This window comes from Nestor notabilis, unplaced genomic scaffold (assembly GCF_000696875.1).
Source record: "Nestor notabilis isolate BGI_N333 unplaced genomic scaffold, ASM69687v1 scaffold2323, whole genome shotgun sequence".
In the NCBI taxonomy this organism is placed as follows: domain Eukaryota; kingdom Metazoa; phylum Chordata; class Aves; order Psittaciformes; family Psittacidae; genus Nestor; species Nestor notabilis.
This window is the reverse complement of record NW_009920458.1, coordinates 15,919-42,553: the sequence shown is the minus strand read 5'-3', so window position 1 is coordinate 42,553 and position 26,635 is coordinate 15,919. Positions and strand designations below refer to the sequence as shown.

Below are 26,635 nucleotides of genomic sequence, written 5' to 3'. Positions count from 1 at the left end.
CTTTCCTGTGTGACTTTATATTACACGTCTTCTACCCAAATCCCTGGGGGGGGCAGTTCAGAAGATGGTGTTAAGACTCCTGGCAGCAACCATTCTTTAGTGCATCACAGTTTCTCTGGTTATTCTAATGCCTTTTGAGCATTTTGGGGGAACCAAAAGATTCGTTAAACTGGTAGTTACTGTTACACCCTTTTGAGGAAAAAAATGATGCAAGACTTTCATTATTCAGCAACTGTAATGATAAAAGAAAGGGGTTATACTTTAGTCTAAAGAACAAAATACAACAGGAAGATCTTTGTTTGCTTTTTCTTCCTCTCTCACTTGCTGGTGTAGCTCTGAGCCACAAAGAGTAGGAGCTGGTGCTAAGCCATATGAGAGCTGACTAAGATCCACCTCTGGGTAGGTCATAAGGTTGTGGTTCATGTTCTGAGACAGAATCTATTCACATTAAGGTGGCAAAAATAACCTGCAGCAGAATTGAGTTGGCTGCATCTCTGGTTTTTGGATGGCTGACCAAGAGATCAGTCATTAAAATGCTGAAGAGCCAGCCTGGCCTTTCCAACCCAATTTTCAGGGTAGTTATTTAGAAATAAGACATTACTTACAAACTCATCCAGAAATCCTGCTCCCAGAACAATGTTAGTGTAACAAGCCAATTCAAACAGCCTGAAACTGCCCATGTAGATGGGCTGAGAGATACCCACAGGGTCTCACAGCGAGCTTAGCATGGTAAGTGGCAGCTACCTTGCTTGAACACAGTTGTGCTTTACAGTGGTGCCAAAACTGCCCCTCCAGGTACCCTGCACATCTGGATACACCAGGGAAAATGGCCCAATCCCAAATGAGGCCCAGACTCTGCAAAGCTGGAACAGCATAATGCAGTTATTTACAGTGTAGGGCTACACAAACACTGTTCAGTTCCCGATTCTGTTCCCCTCCCACAATCTTCTGCAACATCTAACCATGCAAACCGTGAAACTCGAGGCCAAAGAGCTTAAGCTCTGAAGTGAAGTAAGATTTACTGGTGTCTGTTAGAACTCCCCTGCCTGTATCAGTAAATACAAATCATAACAGGAAGCAGATCTGACTAAAACAACATAACAGTGCTTGAAGATGGTCATATGGGAAAACAGGAGTTCTAACAGGCACCAGTAAATCTTACTTCAGAGCTTAAGCTGTTACCACACTCAGGGCTGGCAGAAGGAAGTGTGCTTCTGTGCCAAAGTATAGACTGCAACAAGAACCAGTTTGCCCTAACACCCTGAAATAGGCCCTGGTACCACCGAAGTACAGGAGTGTATTCCATGCCTTTGCCTTCACTACCAGGGCATCAGTTCTCAACATGCAGGATAGATATGGATAAATGTTGTTCCATACTGCCAGCTGTATGTATCTTTGGGAAGGAAATTATTAAGCCAGACCCCCTAAACCCAAATCACCCCAGTCCTGTCTGAATTGTTGACACCTCATTTATTACTAGGTGATATCTCCTCTTCCTCCTCAGGAATGTTCTGCGCAAGCTCCTGACCCAGCCCCAGCAACTGAAGGGTGATGTCCTCTCCCTGGAGGAGATTTTAGCTGAGGGAGTGGAGAGTGACACCTCCAGCCAGGGCAGCTCCAGCGAGGGGCAGGTCAGGCTGTGTAAAACAAGAATGAAGGCTCTGCAGGAGGCCATGTATTACAGCGCTGAGCACGGCTACGTCGACATCACCATGGAGCTCAGGGCACTGGGTAAGGTGTTTGTTTTAAGCATTGTGCACATTTAGGGTGCAAAAAGATTTCACTTGGACAAGAATGTGTAACCCCAACTACAAAACTACCCCAAGCTTATGGGAACCTGCTGTCCAGTTAAGTGTTTAAGGCTCCTCAAATTCCAGCTGATCTAGGACATCCTTTACTTTTGGCTGGATCCTCTGTTCCCAAGTTTCAAAAGCAAGGGGCATGTCTCTGTCAGATGCACTGACACCTAAAATTCAGTGTTAAAAGAGGCTGATCTCAAAACCAGAGGTAACACGACAGATTAAACGCTTGAATGTGAAAGCGCAGATCTGATCTAAAGGTAGGAAAGAGAAGCTTTGAAGCTTGTGTGTCCAGACTGTTACAGGTAACCAGGAGGAAAGACCTCACATCGTATGAAGACAGGCTGAGAAAGTTGGGGCTGTTCAGCCTGGAAAAGAGAAGGCTGCGTGGAGACCTTATAGCAGCTTTCCAGTATCTGAAAGGGGCCTACAAGGATGCTGGGGAGGGACTCTTCATTAGGGACTCTAGTGGTCGGACAAGGGGTGATGGGTTTAAACTTAAACAGGGGAAGTTTAGGTTAGATATAAGGAAGAAGTTCTTCACAGTGAGGGTGCTGAGGCACTGGAATAGGTTGCCCAAGGAAGTTGTGAATGCTCCAACCCTGGAGGTGTTCAAGGCCAGGCTGGACAGAGCCTTGGGCGACATAGTTTAGTGTGTGGTGTCCCTGCTCATGGCAGGGGGTTGGAACTGGGTGATCTTAAGGTCCTTTCCAACCCTAACTATTCTATGATTCTATGTTTGTGGAGAGTTAGGAATTCTTACAAGTTCAGTTCAAATATGTTTTGTAGTTGTGACTAATCATGAAGCTAAATACACAATAGGGAGCCTCTGGTCCTGGTACCATCCTTTGCTGTCGTACATAAGCCACTGTCAGTGACTCAGTTCAGTCATCTTTCATAATGTGAGACAAAAATATCTGCTGTTAGGATGCAGGTACAGATCTACTTCAGTGCCACTAAGTGGTAGTAACAGCAGGACAATCTACTCACAGGTACCTCAGCAAATCATCATCTTTCACTGTCCTTTTTCTGTGGCTACAGGAGTCCCATGGAAACTCCACGTGTGGATCGAGTCCCTGCGGACAACCTTCTACCAGTCCCGTTACTCAGTCGTACAGACCCTCCTCCGGGAATTTGTCACAATCAAAGAAGAGGACTACAATGAAGAGCTGGTTAATGAAGGGCTGCAGCTCATGTTTGATATCCTCAAAACCAGCAAGGTAATTACTAGTTTCATAACAGTATCAAAATCAAGTGTTTGGGTTTTGCTATTGTACACAGCTGTGCACAAGCACAAGCACAAATGAATGCCCATGCATTCCCTAATGACTCGGGGTATGAGAATGGCCCTTACAGCATTTACCTAAATTCATATGCAGCCATCACAGTAAAGACACTAATTTCAACAGAAGTAAAAGCTATCCAGTTCAGCAACTGGCTGTGGAAACCCTGTGAATGTAACAGGAAGAGTGAGCAGTACAGCACTGGGCAATTCAGGTTCTCCAAGCAGTATCTTCTTAGGAGTTTTCTGAACAATGCTTTTGTTAAGCAACATTTTCCCTCTGCTTTTTTCCTTTATTTAAAGGTTGCCTATGACTGTTTTTTCCTTGCTTTTCATACACGCCTAGAACAGATCTGATCCATAGTTTAGCAGTGCCATTTTGCATGTAAGTTCACACAGTCTCTCCCATGTTTTCCTCCAAGAGGCTGCTGCCCTTTGTGTTAGGGGATTGCCAGCTCTCTGACTTTAGAAGGGATACAGCTGAAATCACAGTCAGGGGGCTGAGGAGTACATACAGGTCCTGATACCTCCATGACTGCTCACTACAATGTACACTGTAACTGTCCTTTAAATGAAAAGCAAGATATAACTGGCCAACTGCTCTGTTGGGAGGTTCTTCTTACAGAGTGCAGTTGCTATGAGCCTCAAATGAGCTGTTACAGCACGTCTGAAACCCGCTCGATACAAAGTGCCGATTGATGATTCCTGTTCCATCCTCCTTACAGAATGATTCCATCAATCAGCAGCTTGCATCCATCTTCACCCACTGCTATGGCAGCAGTCCAATACCCAGCATTCCCGAGATCCGGAAGACACTGCCAGCTCGGCTGGGTAAGAGGCTCACCTCAACAGTCAACCTCTTGTGATTTTTGGCTTTTACCATCCACAGTTTCAAAGAACATTCACCCTCTTTATTTTTGCTCCTTACCCCAACAGATCCTCACTTCCTAAACAATAAGGAAATGTCTGATGTAACTTTTTTAGTAGAAGGAAAACTATTTTATGCACACAAAGTCCTGCTGGTTACTGCATCCAACAGGTGAGTCGCTTTCCACAGCTAAGTGTTTGTTAGAGGAAGGTTTGACCCTTTACTCTCTCATTTGTCTTTCCAGCTCTCATTCCTCATTGCAGCTGTGCAGACCATAACTCAGGTCTGCAGGACCAGCCACATCATCTTTACTACTTTAAGAATAGTAGGAGAGTAAAGATCAGTTTCTAAGCCACTCTTAATAGGTGTTAGAGATTCCCAGAGCTCTACTGACATAAACTAACCAGAAACTATCCCTAATAATCCTTGCAGGAGTTGGAGTGTAAATGTCCAGCCATTCACTGCCTTTTCATACCCCCTCAGAGTTTGCTAGCTACAGCTACACTCTATCAGCTTGCAGTGATCAGTTTCTGTGTTACTGGCATAGTAACAGTGGTTTGCAACTATTATAGGGTGGGACTGGATCAGACACATGCAATTTATAGGTTTAGTTGTCCCTGAACTTCTAAACTGTCATTAAATTGAAAGGTTTCAATTCTCAAATTACAAATAAGGAAGTAGGAGTTTAATTTTCCCCTTGCTTAGGCTGTTTGTCAATAGGTAACAAGTACGTGATGTGCTAATACAGAAATCTGTTAAAACCATTCTCAGGTTTAAGACACTCATGACCAACAAAACAGAACACGACAGCCACGGCAGCAAGACTGTCGAAATCAGTGATATGAAATACAACATTTTCAAGGTATGTCTCTTGCTTTTTCTTTATTCTTTTCATCTTCTCACATACTTGGAAGCTAAGACTAAGCCAGGGCTTAATATGAGAGTTAATTTACAAGTAGAGGGGGAGTGTACTTCAACACACCAGTATTTCAGGAGTATTCTGATCTTTGCCAAAACTCTTCATGTAGGACCAACCTTAAAACAGAAACCTCCAGCCTATGTTCTTATTCTCTTACTAGGCAGCTGACTCCTCCCTAAAGCAGGAGAAACTAGTCTGCTACTGAAAGCAGTTTTACACTTGTAAGACACCATTTCCATACTTTTTACAGCACCATTTTCAAGCTGTGCTAAGCAGAAAGTAAACTTACAGTGGGCTGCCAGGCTTCGGCTTAATTCAAATCAGATGATCAGAAATCAATGGTGTCCCTTTCAAGAAAGGCTCAGAACTAAGAACTGCACTTTAACATTTCCATAGCTAATGGACCTAAGGGAGGTTCATTCATGATGAACAGAAGATAGGTTACTGAACACACACCCAAGGCAAAAAACGTGTCAGTGACATGCGATAGTGAAGCTGTTCCAGTCTCCAACATCTGCATTTCAGGTTTGGAAGAAAGGTGCAGAACAGGTTCTGTTACTGTTTCACTACAGGGTTGAGTCTTTTCCTTTTTCTCTTTTTATAAGCAAAAAAAACTTGGTCAGCAGCATGGTCATCTCACGTAGAGGGAATGCAGTTGACCCTAAGAACATCCCTGTTCTCCTTGAAAGGGGTTATACAAGTTTTGTGCTGGAGAGGTGACATTCCCATTTTGCTGCTCAGGCCACGACAGAAAACAAGAAAATGTAACTGAGTGTGTTGAAACAATCCTCCTTAACAACGTTTTGACATCAAAACATCTCTAAAGATGAACTTTTGATTCACTGGAGAGAGCAACAGATCACAAAGAATTAGAACAGTGAAATACTTCAACAGAATTAAACGATTTGACAGTAAAAATCAGACAAGCTGATGGCATCCTAGAGCAATCTCACTTATGGTGCGTGGAGGATGCTGAACCACCAGAGATCTAAGTTCTGCTCAGGGCTCTGTTGGAAAGCAGCTTTGCTCCCTGTGATTCTGTTATACAAATAAGGCAATTATAAGAGTAGCAGCTTAGTTCTGTTCCCACCACTGTTAGAAATGGCACGCACAGCCCAGTCCCCACACCTGCTTACACAGCACCCAGGTCACTGGAATGACTTCTCTTTCCAACACCAAACCTAATCATTCCCTAGATAGGACAAGGACCAGTTTCACTGGGGGTGTGCTCATGTAGATCAAAGAGCAGAAGCTGCCTCTTGCTCTCCCTGCAAACAATTAGGCCTTTTCCTCTGGCCCTGATGGGGGGCTGGAAGCTGATTAGAAGCACAGCAGGGGAGGCAAGTGGCTGGGAGGTCCCCGGGACACACATGCTCATGGGGTGGCAGTTGCAGTGCTGCAGCTCCGCCTGGGACCTGCCTGCAAGGCTTAGCCAGCCCGGATCCAAGAAATGGTTTTACAAGGACATCCGTGTTGCCCAGAGACACGCTCTCACCCTTGGCCTCAAACCCTCACCAGGGCCCTTTTCAGAGCCTGAGGAAGAAAAGAGTGTTAGAAAGCACCAGATTTGCAACTCTAGAAAGAAAAGCCCAGCAGCGGAGGCGAGAGCCAGCACACCCCACGGCTCCTGCTTGCTCAGGAAGGGCAGCACAGCCACTCACAGCCCCTTGCGCCTTCAGTGATAACAGCTTCATCCTGGCCCTCTTCCCATTTCAGATGCTGATGCAGTATTTATACTATGGAGGAACAGAATCCATGGAAATTCCCACCACTGATATCTTAGAGGTGAGAGTTTTTCCTTGTAAGTCTTGCCAAGTGCACTGGGGCATAAACAGAGCTTGAAAGGCAAAATCCAGGAGCTAACAAACTGCGAGCTTCCAATCTAGGAGTGTACTTCACACTTTGAAATGAACTTAAAGTTTCAAAACACCATTGCTGGGAAATAACAACTATCAATTATGGTTTATTATGTCAGTCAGATGCTGGGGAGGGCACAGCAGCAGGGAGGGAAATTGCTACAGAGCTTCTGGTACCCTGAGTACAAATAGGCCCTTTTACAATGCTGCTCAGTCACAAGTAGTCTGATGAAATTAAAGCTTGAAGCTAAAGACTATACACAGCTATTTTTTTCTGAGAGGAAAGGGGGCTTTGAGCTGTTTAGAGCTCGTATGTCATGGTGACAGTGCAGCACAAATACACTTCCTGCAGGAGCAGCAAGCCTTTGCTAGGAGGGGAGATCTGCCGCTTTAGCTAGGCATGGAATGGCCTTTCTGCTCTTCCATGAGGACTTGGCCATTAAAACAGGGAGGAGGAGATCATTCAGAGAGGAAATCATCCAACCTGTCTGTTTGCCTCCCTAAGCCTTTCAAAGCTCATGATCTCAAATAGCTTCTCTCTTGTCCTGTAGCTGTTGTCGGCTGCCAGCCTTTTTCAACTGGACGGCCTCCAGAGACACTGTGAAATCCTCTGTGCCCAGACCATCAGCATGGAGAACTCTGTTAACATCTATAAATATGCAAAGGTACGTGTCCAGCTGTCTCACGCTGGAATCACACTGCAGCAGCAGGCAGGCTTTCTGTAGTCTTATTGCAGTAACTAAATACAACAGGCCCAGAGTGGGCACTGCTCTGCTGGTGACTCTGCCCCCACCGCAAGCGAGATGTGTCAAAGTCACCCTGCACAGCCCCACTGTGTTCCCTGTCTAAAGCAATCACACATGAAATAGATGCAGATCCCTGCAGAGCAGGGGAGACGTGTCTTAGCAGGCTGATACAGCAACAGCAGCAAAGCCCAAGGGATTCAAATCCTCCCCAGCAGCAGGGGTAATTGATCATCCTCCAGCAACCAAGAAAACCCTTTCCTAGCACTGACTGTTAAAATGTATTCTTTACAGCTGCAGAACCAGCACAAACTGTTGTGTGACACAGATATTTATCTCTAGAGCAAATAACCCATGTTATCAACAAAATCGGAGGGAAAATACTGTGCCATTCCTGGAAGTTTGCAGGGGCAGATCCCTTCAAAACAAGCACAAAGGGCTGATGATGATGTGCCTGGTTACTTTGTGTCCCCGGGATCCTTTTCAATTCCTGATGCTTGCACTGGGCCATAGACTCAGGCTGGTTTCTTTCAGGCCCTACAATTTAACAGTACGCAGTGGTAAACGGGGAAGGGAGCATTCCCTACTGGCCTTCAGTGCTTTTCCTTAAATTACTATTTACACACAAAGTTCCCAGAAACAGACAGGGGGAATGTGCACACATTTAATCCTGAAATCGAGTTTCATTGTGCTGCTATTATTGAGCTTCCCCCGCTGGTTCTGAAGCAGAGGGAGCCAGATCACAGCCACAAATCCACCCAACGTGGTTTAGAAGTGTAACATCCCTATTCCTCTACATTCAGCTCCCTTCTCCAGGAGTTCAGCTCCCATCCTGTGGACCGTGTTCCGACTGCCCTGAGCTGTGTGTGCCATCGGGCAGTGCAGTGCTTTGTGTTGCAGTGCAGGAACTCCCAGTTCTCACAGCTAAACAAGTACCTTGGCCACTTCATCACCAGCTGCTCTCTGCTCCTTTCAGAGGAAGACACTGGAGCGCAGGCCATCAGGGGAGGAATTAAAGCAGCTTCAATGCCTCCCTACACACACCTATGCCTGCAAAAAGCACCAAAGGAAATGATCAGCCATCACATGTTCTACCCTCAGAGTGTTTTTCCACTGCTCTTGCCATCCTTTTTCTGTCTTAGGAACTGTTAAAGGGAAAAGCACTAGAAATGAGCAGCTCAGGCACACCCTTTGGGTCTGTGCCATGCAGGAAAGACTTAACTCATCTTCCTCTCCTCTGCAGATTCACAATGCACCTGAACTCGCCTCATTTTGTGAAGGCTTCTTCCTCAAACACATGAGCTCCCTCCTGGAGCAGGACTCATTCAAGCAGCTCATCTACAGCAGGAACAGCAAAGTGCAAGGCCTGGACCCTCTGCGGGACTTGCAGACAGCCCTGGCTGCCCGCCTGCACTCCGTGTACGTCACCTCCAGGGTGTGAAGGGGCAGGAGCACGGCAGTGGCAGGAGCACTGGATCAGGGCGCACAGGGAGGTGTTGTCAGGCAGAGCTGGGGCTTTCCTCTTTGCCTTCTGGATCTCGCTGAAAGTCCCCTCCACAGACACCCCCAGGCACCGAGGGGCTGTGCCTCGTCCCGCTGACCAGGGGGGAGCTGGCTTCTCTGTGCTACTACTGTCACAGAAACACTGTCACAGCAACACTGTCACAGCACAAACAAGAACCGAGGCTGCAAGTGAAGAACCTGAAGATCAACGCTGCCATTTACACAAGCACAATGCAGGGCTGTAGAGCAGTGAGGCAACTGACCCAGACCCAACACCTAGTAGGTAGTCTTGTCTGTCTACACACTGTAATGGCCACCTAGTTCATACACATAGAAGTTTGACTTGTACAAAGGCTGCCTAGAAGGAGTTTTCTAACCCTGCAGACCACTGCCTGTTCAGCCAGGCATCCATCTGAACACAGAGGCTGGCACACACCAACTGTTTCACTGTAGTAATAAACACCAGCTTCTGTGCATGTCGAGAGACTCTGACATAACTTTTCCTCCAAACTGTTTGCACCTTGAGAGAGAGATTTTTAGATGTTCAAAGCTGAGTAGAAACTAACACTAACTCTGAAGTTACTCGCTGTTTAAATCCAGTATGAAGAACTGAGCTGGGACAGGGAGGGGACAACTGGGAGGGGGTATATTTCTGTTATCATGGTTTCACTGTGCTAGTTCCTTATATGGATCCATCTCAAGGAGGGAAGATAAGACACTCTCCCCCACCACTATCAGGGTTTGATGGCCCCAATCACTTCTACCTTAGAAACCTGTTTCTGAGCATTATCTGTGAGAGCTGACACCACAAAAGATGCTTTCTCTAAAAGACTCAGGTGTAGCAGGAGCTGGTGCTATGCTGAGAAGCTGCCCAATAGCATAAATAGCAATAAAAGTCTCCCTGGGACCCCCAGGAACATGTAGGTTGATAGTTTGTTCTCTCTCTGGAGTTATCTGGGATTAGAAGCCCCAACCTCCAGCCTCCGCTTCCGCAGCCGTTCCATTCCCACATGGAATCATGTTCTTTCCATAGATAGGCTACCTTGGGAGCACGGTGCACACCTGGCTGGTTCTTAGAGGTGGGCTCAGTTACATTTAGCAGCACTTCAACAAGATGCCTCAGCTCAGATTCCCAAGATTCCCAACTGCCCTTTGTTCCCAGCAGACAGACGTTTCTGGTCCAGGATTACTCATTCTAGGCCACATTCTAGCTGCCTTTGGAGAACTAGAAGGAGATGGTTCAATCTACAGTTCTGAGTTTGAAGCTATGTTTTTGTGTGTGTCCTAAGTAATCCCCACCACAGGAGGCAGTTGTGTAAAAACACACCTTGCTCTTACCGATAGCTTTAAGGAAAGACCTTCAGATATTCCCACTGATCTTTCTTAGCACCCACCAAAAGCATTTGCTCCTCATTTGGTTTAGGTGGGCGAGGAGAAGAGGAAGCCAAGTGTTCAGTGGAGAACTACTGCTATTTAAAATCCAGCTCTTAATAACTGAACACACTGGAAGGAGGCAGCTCAGCTGGGCCCAAGCTCCAAAGCACAGCACAGATGTGGTTAGGTAGATGAAGGGAAGGAGAACAACCAACAGCATGTCCCAACACATCCATCAAAACCTGACATACCCTCGATTCCTCCAGGATTTACACGAGAGCAAACTGCATGCAAGGATAAAGGCTGTTAGTCTAGGCTCAGTTAAACCAACACATGAGTTGGTCAGGGCATGCTCCAGTTTGTGCTTTAGGTGCACATCCACTCCTGAAGATCACCAGCTTCAATAACCCTATTTATTATCAGGAAGCCATAGAGGGGTTTCAAAACCAGCACTGCAAGCACCACAAAAGGCTTTATCTTGGAAAATATTTTCAAGTAGCTGCTCCAGCAATCTCTGTACAAAGCTGTAGGTCCTCTTTTGTTGCTGTAATATTACGATGCTTTGTTAATTGTACATTAATGTTGTCATTTATGTAAATGTACCAGGATTTTATTAACAATGTAATTTTAAAATACACAGCTGCTGTCATTTATTCTGCTCGTCTCAAAAGGAGAAAAGAACAACGCATTTAAAGCCACTTCTGTGGAAAAGGCTGCTGCAGTTCTAGCATCTTAAATTCATTTTGGTATATATATGCCTAATCCTATGCCTTAAAATGAGGGATAAAGAGGAATTAATTTCCTCTTCCTGGGCTCAACCATTTTCTCAAGTTTATAAGTTTGTAGTAAGTTTAACTTGCATTTTCCCTGGCTGAAATTTACCTGTTCTCCATCAAAAAGCAGCAGATGGCTGTGTGGTGACCTCAGCACCTCCCAGTGTCTGAAGGGGGCTACAAGGATGCTGGAGAGGGACCTTCATCAGCGACTGCAGTGATAGGACAAGTGGTGATGGGTTTAAACTGAAACAGGGGAAGTTCAGGTTAGATCTAAGGAAGAAGTTCTTTACTGTGAGGGTGCTGAGGCACTGGAACAGGTTGCCCAAAGAAGTGGTAAATGCCCCATCCCTGGCAGTGTTCAAGGCCAGGTTGGACAGAGCCTGGGGTGACATGGTCTAGTGTGAGGTGTCCCTGCCCATGGCAGGGAGTGGGAACTAAATGATCTTAAGGTCCTTTCCAACCCAAACCATTCTGTGATTCTCTGGTAGTGTTGAAATCATAATTCTAAGATTCTTCTCTGCAGCAGAAGAGACAGGGAAGGGTTAAAGCAACGATTAACCCAGAGCTGTTTGAGCAGTGGAAGTTAAACACCTTCCACTCCCTCCCCAATAAAATGGGTAAAAGCAGGTCCCACTTTCTTCCAAGTCACCTCAGACCCCCAAAGCAGGACTCCCATCAGAGCAAAGAGCATTGAAGAACATCCCAACAGCCAGAGTCGGGCACGCAGCAGTGCAGGCAGCAGGGGAAGTTTATTTATCTATGAGGTAAGTAGTAGAAAGGTTTAACAGCAAGAATGTGACCCAGGACTAGAATGTGACCCAGAACTATCTTTTCTTCCCCTAAATTTGCCCCCTAAACCTTGTACACACCCCCACCGAGCTGGGGGAATGCTGAGCTGTAACTTGGAAATTGGAGCTACCCTGACAGGGCTTAAACACTTTCTGGGATGCTAAGCACATTTCAGAGGAAACCACTAATACAGCCAGAACCTGTGCTGAGCCGCTGGAATCTCTTCATAATTGTTTCTTTCCTTGAATATCCCACCACACATCAAACAAAGGGAACCTCAGCCTCTCTGGTGTAGCACGACTCAAAAGACAGTTCTATAACAAATCACCATCACAAGCATCTCCCAGCATTTGATTTACACCAGCCACAAGAAGCCTGCTGGGACTGACACGAGGTGTGGATTCTCCCTCCCGCACTGTGCCACTGCCCCAGCAGGCCTGGAAACCCACCAGTATGAACACTGAGAAGCATGGAATACAAACACCTACAATTCCCTCTGGAGCACATTTACTCCAACAAGGAGATGAAATTCAAGTTCCCCCATGAAGTTAGTTGCATATTGCCTGCAGAAGAGAAGGCTCTGGAGAGACCTTATAAGTCTTCCAATAACTAAAGGGGCTACAAGACATCTGGCGCGGAACTTTTTACAAGGACATGTAGGGACAGGACAAGGGGGAATGGCTTTAACCTGCCAAAGGGTGAGACTGAGATTAGATTTTAGGAAGATCTAATCTCACAGGAAGAGCCCTGTGAGGGTGCTGAGGCGCTGGCACAGGGTGCCCAGAGAAGCTGTGGCTGCCCCATCCCTGGCAGTGTTCAAGGCCAGGTTGGACACAGGGGCTTGGAGCAACCTGCTCTAGTGGAAGGTGTCCCTGCCCAGGGCAAGGGTTTGAGCTGGAGGAGCTTTAAGGTCCGTTCCAACCCAAAGCAGTCTGGGATTCTGTTTTATGCAAGTGCTGCCTAGAGCCCTAAACAGCAACGTAGCAGAGTTTGCCCAGCTTTGGGGAAGCACAAACCTTTGCTGGCTGTAATTACACATTTCAGGGAGCAGAAGGAAATACACAGAGCTCACACATCTGCCTGAACATGTTTGATGACTTTCAGCCTCAACTAAACCCCTTCTTTGCTCTCTAACAAGCCCCTGCACAGCAGGCAAGCATAGGCTGACGCAGCATCGCTACTGACTGGCCCTTTGCCCTCGCCAACTGCTGCCCAAGCCACCAGACATGGTGGCTTCCTGCACCTGCCACAGCCGAGACAGCCCGGGGGAAGAGGAGAGCAGCAGTCCCCTTGAGGAACAGGGCAGAAAGCTGCTGTCACCACGGTCAGTGGTGAAGGGGACTCAGCGCTAGATTTGCCCCTGCAAAGGGCAGGTTTTGAGTACAAGGGATCCATTCATCCCCAGCAAAGAAAACAGAGCATTGCACTCAGCTCTGTTTGCTTAAGGAAAAGAGGGAGGAAAAAAGGGGTTTGTGATATGATGACAAATCGGAGCACAGCAGGGAAGGCAGCTTGCTCCAGGGCTGGAGTTGTTTCCATGCTGTCCCTGTTCCTACTGTCCCTACCAGAGCATGAGCAGGCCAGCAGTGGCTCGACTGCACTGTCGAAGCTCGCTGCTTCATGTGCACACACACCAGGCAGGCAGTTTACTGGACTGAGCACAGGATTTCACCCAACACTCCTGTCTCCACGATTCACTCAAGCAGGAGATGGCAGTAACCTGTGTCCTTGCTCACCACCTCTGCCCATCCTCGGCCTTCATGCCCCTTCTAACACAAGCAGTCCTGATAAAACACATGCCAGGAGGTGTGTGTAGTTTTAGGGCCCTTACCAAGAGCCAGGCTCGTGATTCAGAGACTACATAGAGAAGTAGTAGTGACATACTCAAACAAAAATCCAGCTGTGGAAGCATTAAAACCTCCCAAGGGAATATCAAGATGGCCAAATGGAAAAGACATAACTTCCTCCTGCCCCTTCTGTGCCTTGCCCTTATCCAATACACCAACCTTGGCTTTCCAGACACTGCTCTCTCTCACAGCTGTGGGAGGCCAGACTCCTGAAAGTACAGCCAGCTCACAGGGCAGATCCTCAGCTCCACTGGGTTTGCTTCCTCCCTGATACATCACAGAGGTCAGCTCACTCCAGCTGTCAAAATAGCTCACGGGTCTCCAAGCAAGCAGGATGATTCCACTGACAACCAGGTCACATCTACCCGCCACCTGCAGAGAGAGCTCGGCTGGATCCAGCTTTCCCGTGTTCCTCCAATCAGACACAGTGCTCCATCACTGCAGGCACAGGAGAGGAGAGAGCAAAGCAGGAGCAACGCGACACATCAGTGATTCCAGCACTGGAAAAGGACATCAACTGATCCCAGAGGTTTAAAGCAGGCCTAAGACACTAATGTAGGTGGTTACTGGGGTGTGCAAAGACCTGTCCTCCCAACTAGGGCGGGAGGAAGCACAGCTGAGCTGGTTTTGCCTCTGGTTAAATGCACTTCAATTAGTACCCCAGGCTCCTTCAAGCATTTACAGCCCCATCTGCAGGGGATCCGGGCATATAAAGACCAGAAACCTGCTCTAGTCAGAAACACACTTAAAATCAATCAAACCAACCCAATCCCAAAATCCAGAGCTACAGAACTCACCCTCTTCTCAGCTCAGTGTTGATGGCATTTGAGTGCACTCCTGGCTACAGAAAGACACACAAACTCACTTTGTTGTTGGATTGCATTCAACCAGCCTTTACTCTAGGTGGAATTTTAACCCAGCCTGACTGATGGAAAGCACAGACAGAGGAAAATGTGGTTTGACCAGACTTGTTAAAAACATCAAAATAAGAATTCACATCTCTCACTTATTTTAGTATCTGAGGGCTTTTTTTCCACTTTGCTGTTCAAAGAGCAACAGACAGGCAGATGAATCTAAAAAACTGCCAGGAATCATAAAATATACATGGAAAACCTGCAAAAGAACTGAAGACACACGTTTTCTGTAGAAATAGAAAAGTTCTCCTTAACTCCAACTCCCACTCGTGCAGCCCAAATCCTCCAAGTCCTTTACAACACCTAGAGCACAGCAGTTCACAGACAACAGAGCAGGAATTCCTGCAGCCTCTGGAAAGCAGTGGGAAGATCTGAGCTAAATAGGAACATTTTAATCTGCTTTAAGAATCCAGCTGAATTTTGCTACCACCTTCCACCCTGATGTACACACAAGTTACAAAAGCCTTGCTGGACTGTAGGACTTTCACAGATCTCCTCCCACTCAGCCTGTCATCACAAGTGCTTCCAATGTACATTCCTTAAGACAGTGCCAGTAAGTCACACATCAAAGCTTTTACTTCTGCTGCCTACTAGCACAAGTCCGTGTTTCCTGGAACAACCAGGCACTTGGGTCTGACTTCAGGCTTACACAGGAGCAGCTTCTCCACAGGCACACGCAGGTCACAGCTCTGGCGCAGGCCCAGTCAAGCTCCTACATTGCTTCACAGCTCTTCAGAGCGGCCTTATAAATAAACAGAAACTTTGGCATATTCTTCATACAAATACAAACTGGGTTTGAACTTCTTGGCCATTCGATCCACAGCTTAGCCCTTAAAAAGCACAAACCCATTTCTGAGCCCTAACAGCACATGGGTGTTCTATCATAAAACTTCTCTTAAACCTTAGTTTTAACCCTATTAGTAGAACTAGAGTTTAACAACCCTCCCAAGACATGGATTGTAATTTGCACCACTTCTGCACTTTAAGAAAGTTCAATCAGCATTTTCTTAGCACAAGAAGTAGTGTGTAATAAGAACAGCCTTCTGATACTGTCACCTATTAGACAGCAAGACCCAGAGCAAGTAAAACACTACCACCAGGGTGAGCAACTCCAGCAACCTGCACAGGTCAGAGAATCCAAATAATTACTGATGCTTTATTAGTGCAAAGTTTCAACATGCTTTAAAAGGACTCTAGAAGTGTTTAAAGCTTTGACTTGCAGCCTGCTAAACCACAGCTGAAGCTTGCCAAGCAGAGCATGTGAAGCCAATGATACTCAGTGAGTAACCACTTGATACCAGTTCCTTACCTGACCACCATTTCAAGCACATCTTTGTTATCCCATCCTCAAACAGCAAGGATGTGACTGACTCAGGACAACCCATAAAAAACCCCTTTTACTGCAGCAGCCACCCCTCCTACAAATGTGACCTCAAGAGGTTTCTGCAATGAGCTGAGCAAGACAGTGGAAAACCACAGTTCTACAGGTATCCACCGGAAATATGGTTTTGATGCTGCAGAGCCCCCGGGCTAGAAACCAGCCTCCAAAGGGCTGCCACATCCCTGTTTTTAACAAGAACAGCAAAAATAGAGAGAATTCCCACTCACCTTTTCATCTGAGGACCCCCTAAGCAGCTATGAAGCTCCTCCACACTTCTTGCCTTCCATGTCTACTCCTTTCACAAGTTCTTCAGAGCTGGTTCAGGGCAGGCTGCCAGTGCTGCTCTTTCACACAGCTGTGGGATAACAGGGCCCCTCATCAAGCCTTTAAGGGCTGCAGCTGCAGGTCTCCCCTCTCAGGGCTCAGCTGTGCCCAGTGAGGGGGATGTGCCACTGCTGCTACTTCTCACACAGTGGCTTGTTAACTGCAGGTATACACAGGTTGTGCTGTGCGAGGGCCATGCTCAATATAGTTGCTTCAAAAAACAGCCTCCTAGAGAAGAATTAGTCTTTACCTAAGAAGAAATTGTTTTGTTAAGCATTTGGTGGAAAAAGGAGCTGTGAGATCTATAAGTAGTTACAGTGAGGATGTGAATCAGCTGTAGGTAAATCCTTCTGTTCCAATCCTCTAGGGCATGAAGCCAGAACATCGAAACAAACAGTGCACCAGGGAACTCTTGTTTGGGATAGGGACATTCTATGTCAAAGGTTTGTCCTGGTTTTGAAGCCCCTGGGGTCTGACAGGACTGCAACCCCAGGAAGTCCCAGCTCCAGACTGGTACATGGTTATTGCCAAGCAGGAGCCACTGAGTGGCAGAGCTGGGGAGTTCAGTGGCTTGTCTGCTCAACAGGCCCCCAAACTCGAAGAGAAGATCACCAAGACCTGATTTCCTGACAACCTTAACAAAACTTCTCCACCGAAGCCAAGCAGCAGCTCTAGATGAGCAGATAGCAGGGAGAAAGAATGGCCAAAGCAGCTTCCCCTGCTTGAGAATGAGGAAATGTAAATTACTGAGCTATGGGAATGCTGAGACCTTGTAAGCAAGTGTGAATGCAAACGAGCTGCCTTTATTACAGCTGCTTGAGGAGCACAGTAAGAACTATAGACCACCTTCCAAAATGAAGTGTTCATTGTATACTCTGAGCTCCTGTGAGCAAGGACCAAATCATGAGTCTGACAACACAGTTAGTGCTCACTGAATAGCCAGCCCCACATAAAAAGTCAGTTGTTCCCACCAAAACCTCCCTCCTGTTACAAAGGAGCAGCAGCACTACTGAACCAGCAGCTGCACGTATCAAGATGTGCTGCAATGCTAAAAGGTGGAGTCACATACCAATGCCTAACACATTCCCATCCTTTGTTGTCCAAACTCCTTTTTAATAGACATCAACCATTGAGATGTGGGAAAGTTTACAGATGGATCTGCCCTCTTGGAATGGAGCTGTAGCTGTTAAAAGCACCCTCATAACATCCCAGTGTGTCACACACTCCAGCTCTGCAGTCACACTCTCTTCCCAGACTGTCTCCTGGCAGTGTCACTGTGCTCCCTATACCGTACACACTTTAAAAATGCCTCTAAGGCTTTTCCTTCCCTCCAGCTCTCACCCCCCAAAAGAAAGTCTTTAGATTGAAAGGAGAACAGTACTTCTTAAGTACAGACCCGTCACTTGTTAATTCACAAGTTCATTGATTGGCTTTACAGTCATTTCTTCCACTTCTGCTTTAGATCTTTAGTCTTCTTCAATTTCTTCCGTTGCTTGGGTCCTTTTGCTGTTTCTAATTTTCTCTTCTTCTCACTGGGAAACAGGAACAAAATATCTGTTAAAAATACACTAGATTCCCACCCAGCTGGGAAATTCTTCTTGTAAAAGGGGAGCAATGGTCTACATAGAAATGTGATTGGAAGAAAATACTTCCAATTTCTTGGGTCATTTAAACTGGTGCTAGAGGAAGCACAAACAAGAGTATGACCTAGATTTTTTAGTGCCTTCAGATGCTGTAATCAAATTTGAACCCCATAAGGTCTTGACTTTTAGCTCTTTTCATTGCTTTTCAAGACTTTAAATTATATGTCCTAAAGGCAATTCATACAGAGCATCTGGCATTCAGAGTACCTAGAAAAAAACATTACCACTGGCAGGTTTAAGTACACCATTCTGTTCCTGCACTAGCAAACATGACAAAGCTCCAATCTTTATAAGCACTGACAAAGGGGTCTCATTCCTGTAAGGCTTCTGGAAACTCACAGCTTCCAGCATTCATGAAAACAACCATGAATATACAAAGGGTGGAATAGAGATTACATAATTACTTCAGCTGTCAGGCACCCCAGGAAGGGGAAATAAGTAAGCAGGCAAGTCTCAACTCTAAATGCCCAAGGAAAAGATGTGGAAAGGCTCCATGCTGGGCAAGGCAGAAAAAAGATGAATGAAAAGGAAGGAACTGCAGAGCCACAGACTCAATATTTTGCAGGCTTAAGCTCTCATTTGACAGAATTCTTCTTCCCCAAATTCCTATTTTCTCCCATGGGACAACCATAGGCTCCCACCCAGTGTTAGCTCCCACAGCAAATGGGACAGGTACATGGTATGAGCTCTTTCTTTAAATGTGACCCCAGGGGGAGTTAGTACCAACTTCTGTGCATGATCAGGATCAAGACTTAACCATGTCAACAGAAGAAAGTTAAATAAGCAACTAGGCTACATGAAGACAGGACTACAGAGTAACAGAGAATCCACACCCTGATTTCTCCAGGAAAACTGGGAATCTATCAAGGACACTAAGTTCATTTTATCTGCATTTAACTCTTCAGCTTCATTCTTATGATAAATATTACAATAAAGCCAGCAGGAAAGACCAGAGACACCTCTGGGGAGTACTTCAATTTCCTTCACCTTTTCAAACTGACGAGGGCAGCATTCTGTCCTGCTTTGCTCAGCACCTCATTCCACTCTTCATCATCACCCCGGATAATGTATCTAAGAGAAAAAGGTAAAGGAAAATCCAAGTGAAATTGCTAGCCAGAGAGAAAAAACTAGGGGCATTATATTGTCAGGCACACAATACTCTACAAAGCAAGCCACTGCCTCAGCACCCAACCCAATCGGTATTTGGCAACAGAGACAAAACAAGACTGGTAAAGGGATACACAAGAGCTTGTCACGACTCTCAGCAGGCTCAGTCCAAAGTAGGTCAATAGCAACCAACAACTGTCCCCCTCCAAAGCTGGTCAGTGTCAAATGGAGCTCTCTCAGGAACATGCCATATTGTAAACATCATGAAACTGTTCTATGAAGCCTCTCCTCAGAAAAGCAGAGGGCTGAGTAGGGTACATCTGTTATGAAAGCAAAAAATGGGGCCACAGAGGTTATACTTCCCATAGCAGTGGAGTACACTTTACTTTGCAAACTCAATTTCTTAAAAGGTAGACCTTTCATCACTACAGCTTTAAGCCTGACATCCACCATCAGATCTATATTGACTATAGATTTCTTCATAAAAGCTTGCAGGGTTTTTTCTTCCCCCCCTCCAAAAGAGAGGTGAAGGATGGTTGTGGTGGTTAAGGAAGAGGATGCAAAAAGCAGTGGTTTATAATGGGAAGTTGACTGAACTAGCAGCTGCTCTTAGACCAGCAGTAAGCTTGAATGGTGCAGTTCTGCATCAACCTGGGAAAAACTGAAGACCTGCAGCTTTCTTTTGAAAAGAGAAATTAAGGCAACAATTGCTATTCAAATAAGCTCATGTTCTGTGCCCCTTGTCTGGGTGTTCAAGTACCTCAGCAATCACATACAAATTTAACTAGGCAAAGCAGTCATGTAGCAAAATGGAGTGGTTGCTCTCCATCTCACGTTCTTAGAGGTTTAGAATAGACTGGCTTTTGTTCACATGAGGCTCAACAATACTGGACAAAGCCTTTTCAAGCCAAACAGCTCTGTCTCTTCTATTAGTTTTCTATAACCTGTATTGAAAAGTGTTCAAAATGGATTTTTGTCTGCCTCTCCTCATGGAGAACAGAAATCTACTTCTGGATGGAAAAGGGAACATGGTGCAAAATGACAAACAGGTATGTGATGCTATCAACACTAAAAAATGGAATTAAAACTTAAAGAATTATGGCAATATTATTTTCTTAATGTGACTGACTTGCAAGTCACTTCAAATCACATCCATCTTCATCCTCTCTTCAAACAAGGCAACCAAAGATTGAAAGAAGCTTTTATTTCTTTTCTCAGATTTAACAGACTAATCTAGAGCCAAATCAGACAACTTCCCTGGGACGTCAGTACAGTAAACAGGATTTGTAAGACAAAAACTGGGAGAAGAGAGAGGAGGGGGAGAATCAGCAGTATGTATAACTCCTGGTGGTCCAGAAAGAGAGACATCTACTGACACTTAAGTAAATTGCTGGTTCAGCAACTCGTTACCCTACAAGTTGCCCAGTTCCACAGCAGCTAAAGGCATCTTGTAGTAATGTAGTAAAACATTAATGCACACTGTAGTTAGTAAAAGCTCTGGCTGGTTGTTCTTTTTCTGTCAGTTTGGGTTTTTTTGGTTAAAGAATATTAAAATTAGCCAGGTACTATTTTCACTTGAGTGGGGGGCACAGTTAAGCTGGGTAGCAGACAACAGGACCTGAGTATCCTGGTCTGAGGGAACTAACGACTGTGTCTAGAAGCACAGGGAACTGTAAAATTACAAACAGTCCACAGCCAGGCAGCTTGCTTCATTCCTCCATATTACAGAACTATAGAACTAATGTATGTATAACATACATGCTGTACACAGCCAGGATCAAGACTGACACACAGATACATAGTAAGAGCTACTGCTGTGAATAATTTACCATTTGAGTGACAAAAGAGAACACTAATGTGCTCCAGCTCACGCCACTGGTAGTGGGACAGAGCTGAGGACTAATCCAGCATTCCTGTTTGCAGCACATCTTCTGTTTGAAGGACTACAACAAGGAGCCAGCCCCAACTCTTAACAACAATTCAGTTCTACAGCTCCACAGACAGATCCGCTGCTGATCAACTGTGATTTGCCAGCTCACAACCTCTCCTTTCCATTCCAAATATCAGCAGAAAAAGGGAAGTGGGTAAATTCACACCTGGGAGTATGTCAACTGCTCAGGCAATGAATTCATGCACTGAGGTGAACAGGTGAATGGCCTTGAACAGAAGTTGTTACTGAATTGAATTCCTACTGCAGAGAAGGTTTTGAGTGTGAAACAAAACAGCTGCTAACAGAGCTGATGAAGACTGAGTTATTGGCTGTCAGGCACACAGTACCTGAAGTCTTCATTAATGTGGCAGCAGCTGCTTATCTTACCTGGCCACTGCTGAGAATACCCACAGCTATTTCCCATTTACTGATGGTTTGAGATCATGATACTGCAACTACAGCCCTGTGCACAACACTCAGTCTGTGCCAGTGACCCAGCATTCAAACAGGTATCAGGGAAAAAACGGATTTGAGACTGAAATGGATGAATTCTTACTGTGTAAGGTCCATTTCCCTCAGCTTCCCCACTTCTTGCTTGTGTTTTTCTTGGAATTCCTTTGCAGCTTCTTCCTACAACAGGACAGCACAATGGATGCATGAAGTTCTAAGTGCAACAGTGACAGCGTAATGGAAGGAAAATGCCTTTCCCACTGAAAGAGAAGTACATGCCCTAAAACAAATACCAGATGATCCTGAAAAGCTTCTCTCTTTTATATAACTTCATTTCTATGTTATTTGCATACATATACTTGTAGTATATAAGAACATCTTGGTAGATTCTGCAGAAAATCCACGTTGCAAATTAACAAAGCATGACTACAAGCATGTAACACAGAGCTGTCAGGTTTCAACTGCCACGAAGTGACAGACATGATGTGGAATTCTTTCCATCCAAGAAAATCTAGATGACAAGGCTTCTACACTCAAGGGAATTCCATGAAGTGCTCACATATGTATCAAGAAGAAAGTTCATAATTACCAAGTCATCATTTAAAGACTTCAGTGTTGGCTCCATTACAATATCCTTTGTTGCTGCCATCTGCTCCTCCACAGCTTTTTCCTGCACTGTGTTGAACAACTGAAAATGAAATAAGCCAACACATATAAGACTTGCTGTTTCTTCTAGGTTGTTGCTCTAACATAAATAGGAAATGCTGTCTGTACTCATGAAACTCTTCTAACCTTGTAAATACTATCAGGCAGTTTATTTCTGATGCATGCATTCCATCATACTGAAATAAAAAGCTCAAGGCTGCTTCCTGAAGGCAAAATGATATACAGCTTTTAAAAGTATAAAAATAAATCAGTCAGCACTCAATGTCACTTACATGAATGTAGAGTACTCATAATTTACAACATAATTTAATAACACAGCATCACTTGATTAACATTTGCAGCCAAAAGCTGCATATATATATTTTTGGATGTTATTTTCTTCAAGGGTGTTATGCTGAGGAAGTCACCTCTCCTATGAGCCACTATGCCAGACTGCAGCAGCTTTACTATTGTATCCTGAACCTTGAGAACTTCAAGCCTTAGGCTCAGCAAGCAAGTGCAAGCAGTTGGTAAGTATTCTGTCTGTCTCACTATTTGATAACTCGTCACATTACCCAATTTATCACACACATCACAGAGAAAGAAAACCACATCCCAAACTTCCCAATTATTTCACAGGACTTCAAGTCTGTTTCTAAATGACACTGGAAAAGTGGGTTTGTCTTGAAGAGAAGTTCACAATGCAGTGAACAATCATAAACAAATGGCTCAGCTGGCAGCATGGGCTGTATGCTCAGCATTTTGGTCAGGACATTTCAACATTTCTAACCATAAGCACTCTTATTTGGGAAAACACTATATAAATGCCATAGATTTTTCCACTGGGATTTTCCCATCTTACAAAGAAATGTACAGTCAATTCTTGAGGGTATGTTAAAGATACACAGTTCTGATTGAGCTCAGTACTGGAATTACACATTGGTCCAACACAGCTTGTCATGATGCTGTTACCTGCACTACTTTGCGGACGATCCTGTTGAAGAGGCCCATCAGCTGACTGCTGGGCAGCTCTAACTCCTTTTCCAGTTGGTCCAGAGATTTATGCTGTAGGCCAATCCCTAGAAAAAGGGCCTGAGGAAACAACATGTATTTCAGAGTTAGAAGCTTTTAGATCAAATACAAATACACATTACCCTCCACATTGCCTGTATTTTACCAAGTGCTTGCTCTGCTCAAGTAATACAGGGCTCCTCTGGACTGAGCTGCAGCTTTGCTCAGATGCAGTAGAACACCCCTGAATTACTCTGCAGATGGCAGTTGCCATTCCATACTTAGTACAGACAAATACTTTCTCCTGAAGTCCAGCTAAAGGTGGAAGAACACTGCAAGCAGGAGAAACGAAGAGGACTACAAAAGCAGCAATTAACTGAAGCTAAGCCTTTTATGAAAGATGACATGAACCAGGAAACTATTCCAAATGTATATATACAAAGAGAGGTGAAACATGGCTTGTTCTCAAAGTGATACGTACTGACTGTGCAGCAGAGAGAGAGATATCACCCATCTGGTTGAGAAAGAACATCCTGGCAATAGTAGGTACCATATCCATGATGAGATGATAGTCCACCATGTTGCGAGAGTACATCTCTAATCTTTTCAGGTCATATGGGATGAAAACTGATTCTAATTCAGCACGGCTGATTGCTGATGGGTACAAGAAAAAGACAGCAATGTCAAGACTCTTCTTTGTAGTTATCCAGGATCTCAGTATTTAACATGATTCTTTGTGCCCTTGTAGCAGCAACCAAAACTCTTTCTCCAAAGACAGATACTAAAACTCCACAAGAGACAGATTACAAAGTTCTCTCAAGAGGAGTTCCCTCTGTTGGGCATTCAGAAAACAGCAATTTGCTTTTAAGCCAGAAGTGACTGTTAGAACTGTCTTGTCTGGCCCGGCCCCATTTTTGATACTGCCTCTGTGTTTCCCCAGCAAGTGCTGGATTGAGCCCAATAAACATGCAGTTGAACTTAAGCCTTGCTCTTAGGAAGACATCACATTCCAACTTCCAAATTTCTGATGACAATGTTCTTCCTAAGACCCTGAGGAAGCTGCTCTGCCTACTGACCCTTGCTATTCAAGGCTTTCCTTTTAATTTCATACTGGATCTGGCAGGTGTCAGTATCCATCCATGTTTTGTCATGCATGTAGCTGTTACAGTCAGGAGCCCCCTAATTCAGGGTTACTTAAATCTTTGATCAAGAAAGCAAAGAAGAAAAAACACCAACAAAACACCAAACCCCCACCACTACTTGTTTCCATTAACACAAAATGTCCTTTTAGCTTTTACTTAGAAATTCAAGCATTTTTCTGGATAATAGGAACAAAACACAGTGACTGACCAAGAGCAATTCATGGCACTTCACAGGAGACATCATACAGTGCATGTAGTTGAGAACTCTCATAAAGATATACATGGATTTTAAACAGCAATCTAACTGAACATCATGTGCCAGCGTACTCACGTGGCTGGGGCTGCTGCTTGATGTTTTTGTTCTGCAGAATATTCAGTGCCAATGAAGGAGAGAAGGTGCTGAACTGGTAGGAAAGCAGAGAAAGGAACCGCCTCCTAAAATCTATAGGACAGGATGATAAAATAAACAACTCCTGTGGACCTCTAGAATAAATAACCCAGCAGATTCTCTAATGTTACCAAAATCAAAGTTACCTTTCCAGAACGCAGTAAGCCAAGGCTCCTGTTCAGTGTCCTCTTCATTCAGTGTCTTTAGCATGATGCACGAATGCTCACCTGTCAGGTCATTCTAATAAATAAGATACAGAGAATCACAGAATCTAGAATGGTTTCGGTTGGGAAGGAGCTTAAGATCATCCAGTTCCAACCCCCTGCCATGGGCAGGGACACCTCACACCCATGTCACCCAAGGTTCTGTCCAACCTGGCCTTGAACACCCCCAGGGACGGAGCATTTACCACTTCTTTGGGCACCCTGTGCCAGCACCTCAGCACCCTCACAGTAAAGAACTTCTTCCTTAACTCTAACTTGAACTTCCCTTATTTTAAGTTTGAACCCATCACCCCTTGTCCTATCACTACAATCCCTGATGAAGGGTCTCTCTCCAGCATCCTTGATATCTCTTATCATGCCCATGAACCTATTGCACTCTGTGCTCGACTGAAGAAGACAAAGGTCTTCCAAATCAACAAGAACACCTCTATCAACTGCTACTGATCACCACTACCTCATGGACAACCTGTGAACTCCCAGAATTTGGGAAATCCCAGTGCTGAGGGATTTTTGGCTTCCTGAGGTAAGCAATAATCAGCACTTTTGGAAATTCCAGCTACAGCTCAAGAACCAGAAAAACAAAAGAAAAACACAGTTACATGGGACAAACAACTTATTCTCCCCAAAATTCCTATAACTGCTAGTGCTATCCTTTGTAAACACCTAGAAAAACAAGAGCAGGCTGTTCAAGGGCCACTTGTGCATTTTACCAATAACCACATTATTAACCCTCAACAGCTGCACCTTTGCTCTCATTTTTTAAGTGCAAACTATCTAGACCACATTTACAACCCTAAAACTTTACTCCTTTAGTTATGTATAGGCCCAAAGAACAAAAAGGATCATAAACCAACCCCCAGATGTAGCCTCAGGAAACTTTCCTGCCCAACTTGCTTCTCACAGAAGCTAATGGAAAGCTGCCCAGTGATTTCAATAGAGCTGGATTTCATTCAGAAACAATATGCTACTTACTGGTGTCTGCCTCAGATAAACTGGCACAAATCCAGCACGTTTCCAAAACCTGGGAAAAGGGGAAAAAAGAAAACACACTGAGAATGACAGAGCTGTTGATCCTACAGTAATACTTATGGTTATATGCAATCTATCTACCATGCAAGAACAACTGTTGAAAAGTAAGTGGAAGTCTGTAAGACAGCCTGCCACTAATGAACACAGACAGAAAGTAGTGCCAGCAATCAAACTGACTGAGGCTCTAACTTAAGAGGAGTGAAGAATGATGACTGTGATACCAAAAAATGAACAAACTTTCAAAGACTGACAGCCATGACACAGGAGTCATTGCATTTGACATGCTTCCAGGGCCTCCTTTAGAAACAGGCAGACAGATTTTGACCAATAATACCACAGACTCCTAAGGGATACCCTGGAGAGGGGATGAGGATTTACAGTTATTTCAAAGACTGATGATTTTCCCTGGCAACTTCCAGGTTGCAAATAGTCACTTGTGGACCAGGGAGAACCCCAGACTGATCAGCAAAATCCTGCTGACTTTCCTTTCCATCCTCCTGCATCTCAATTGCGAACTGCTCCTCCAATTCATTTTGCCCAGGACTAGTACTAGAAGACCTGCTGAGACCAAACATATGGCATCCCAGACAAAAGAAAGAAGCCAGGCCCCAGAGCAACTGTCACTGGCAACCTACCTCCACAGGCCGTGGGATGCCTACTCACTCATCAGCTGTGCAGCATGCTGCAGATT

The 26,635-nt window shown here is 45.0% G+C and overlaps 2 protein-coding genes across 2 annotated transcripts in view; one reads left to right on the top strand and one right to left on the bottom strand.

Annotated features, from left to right (window-relative positions):
- Window positions 1–8,908, top strand: part of ABTB2 (ankyrin repeat and BTB (POZ) domain containing 2) — a 135,434-nt gene extending 126,526 nt beyond the window's left edge. Inside the window, exons 10-17 of the mRNA XM_010010674.1 lie at window positions 1,505–1,731; window positions 2,841–3,019; window positions 3,807–3,912; window positions 4,018–4,120; window positions 4,721–4,811; window positions 6,585–6,653; window positions 7,276–7,389; window positions 8,711–8,908. Of these exons, the coding sequence (XP_010008976.1) occupies window positions 1,505–1,731; window positions 2,841–3,019; window positions 3,807–3,912; window positions 4,018–4,120; window positions 4,721–4,811; window positions 6,585–6,653; window positions 7,276–7,389; window positions 8,711–8,908 (1,087 nt within the window). The remainder of the gene's footprint in view (window positions 1–1,504; window positions 1,732–2,840; window positions 3,020–3,806; window positions 3,913–4,017; window positions 4,121–4,720; window positions 4,812–6,584; window positions 6,654–7,275; window positions 7,390–8,710) is intronic.
- Window positions 8,909–17,466: 8,558 nt separating this feature from the next.
- Window positions 17,467–26,635, bottom strand: part of NAT10 (N-acetyltransferase 10 (GCN5-related)) — a 22,968-nt gene continuing 13,799 nt past the window's right edge. The window contains exons 19-27 of the mRNA XM_010010673.1: window positions 25,888–25,936; window positions 24,838–24,931; window positions 24,635–24,745; window positions 23,643–23,815; window positions 23,123–23,242; window positions 22,095–22,193; window positions 21,612–21,685; window positions 19,006–19,089; window positions 17,467–17,907 (exon numbers count right to left, since the gene is read on the bottom strand). Coding sequence (XP_010008975.1) covers window positions 17,814–17,907; window positions 19,006–19,089; window positions 21,612–21,685; window positions 22,095–22,193; window positions 23,123–23,242; window positions 23,643–23,815; window positions 24,635–24,745; window positions 24,838–24,931; window positions 25,888–25,936 — 898 coding nt within the window. The 3' untranslated portion in view covers window positions 17,467–17,813. The remainder of the gene's footprint in view (window positions 17,908–19,005; window positions 19,090–21,611; window positions 21,686–22,094; window positions 22,194–23,122; window positions 23,243–23,642; window positions 23,816–24,634; window positions 24,746–24,837; window positions 24,932–25,887; window positions 25,937–26,635) is intronic.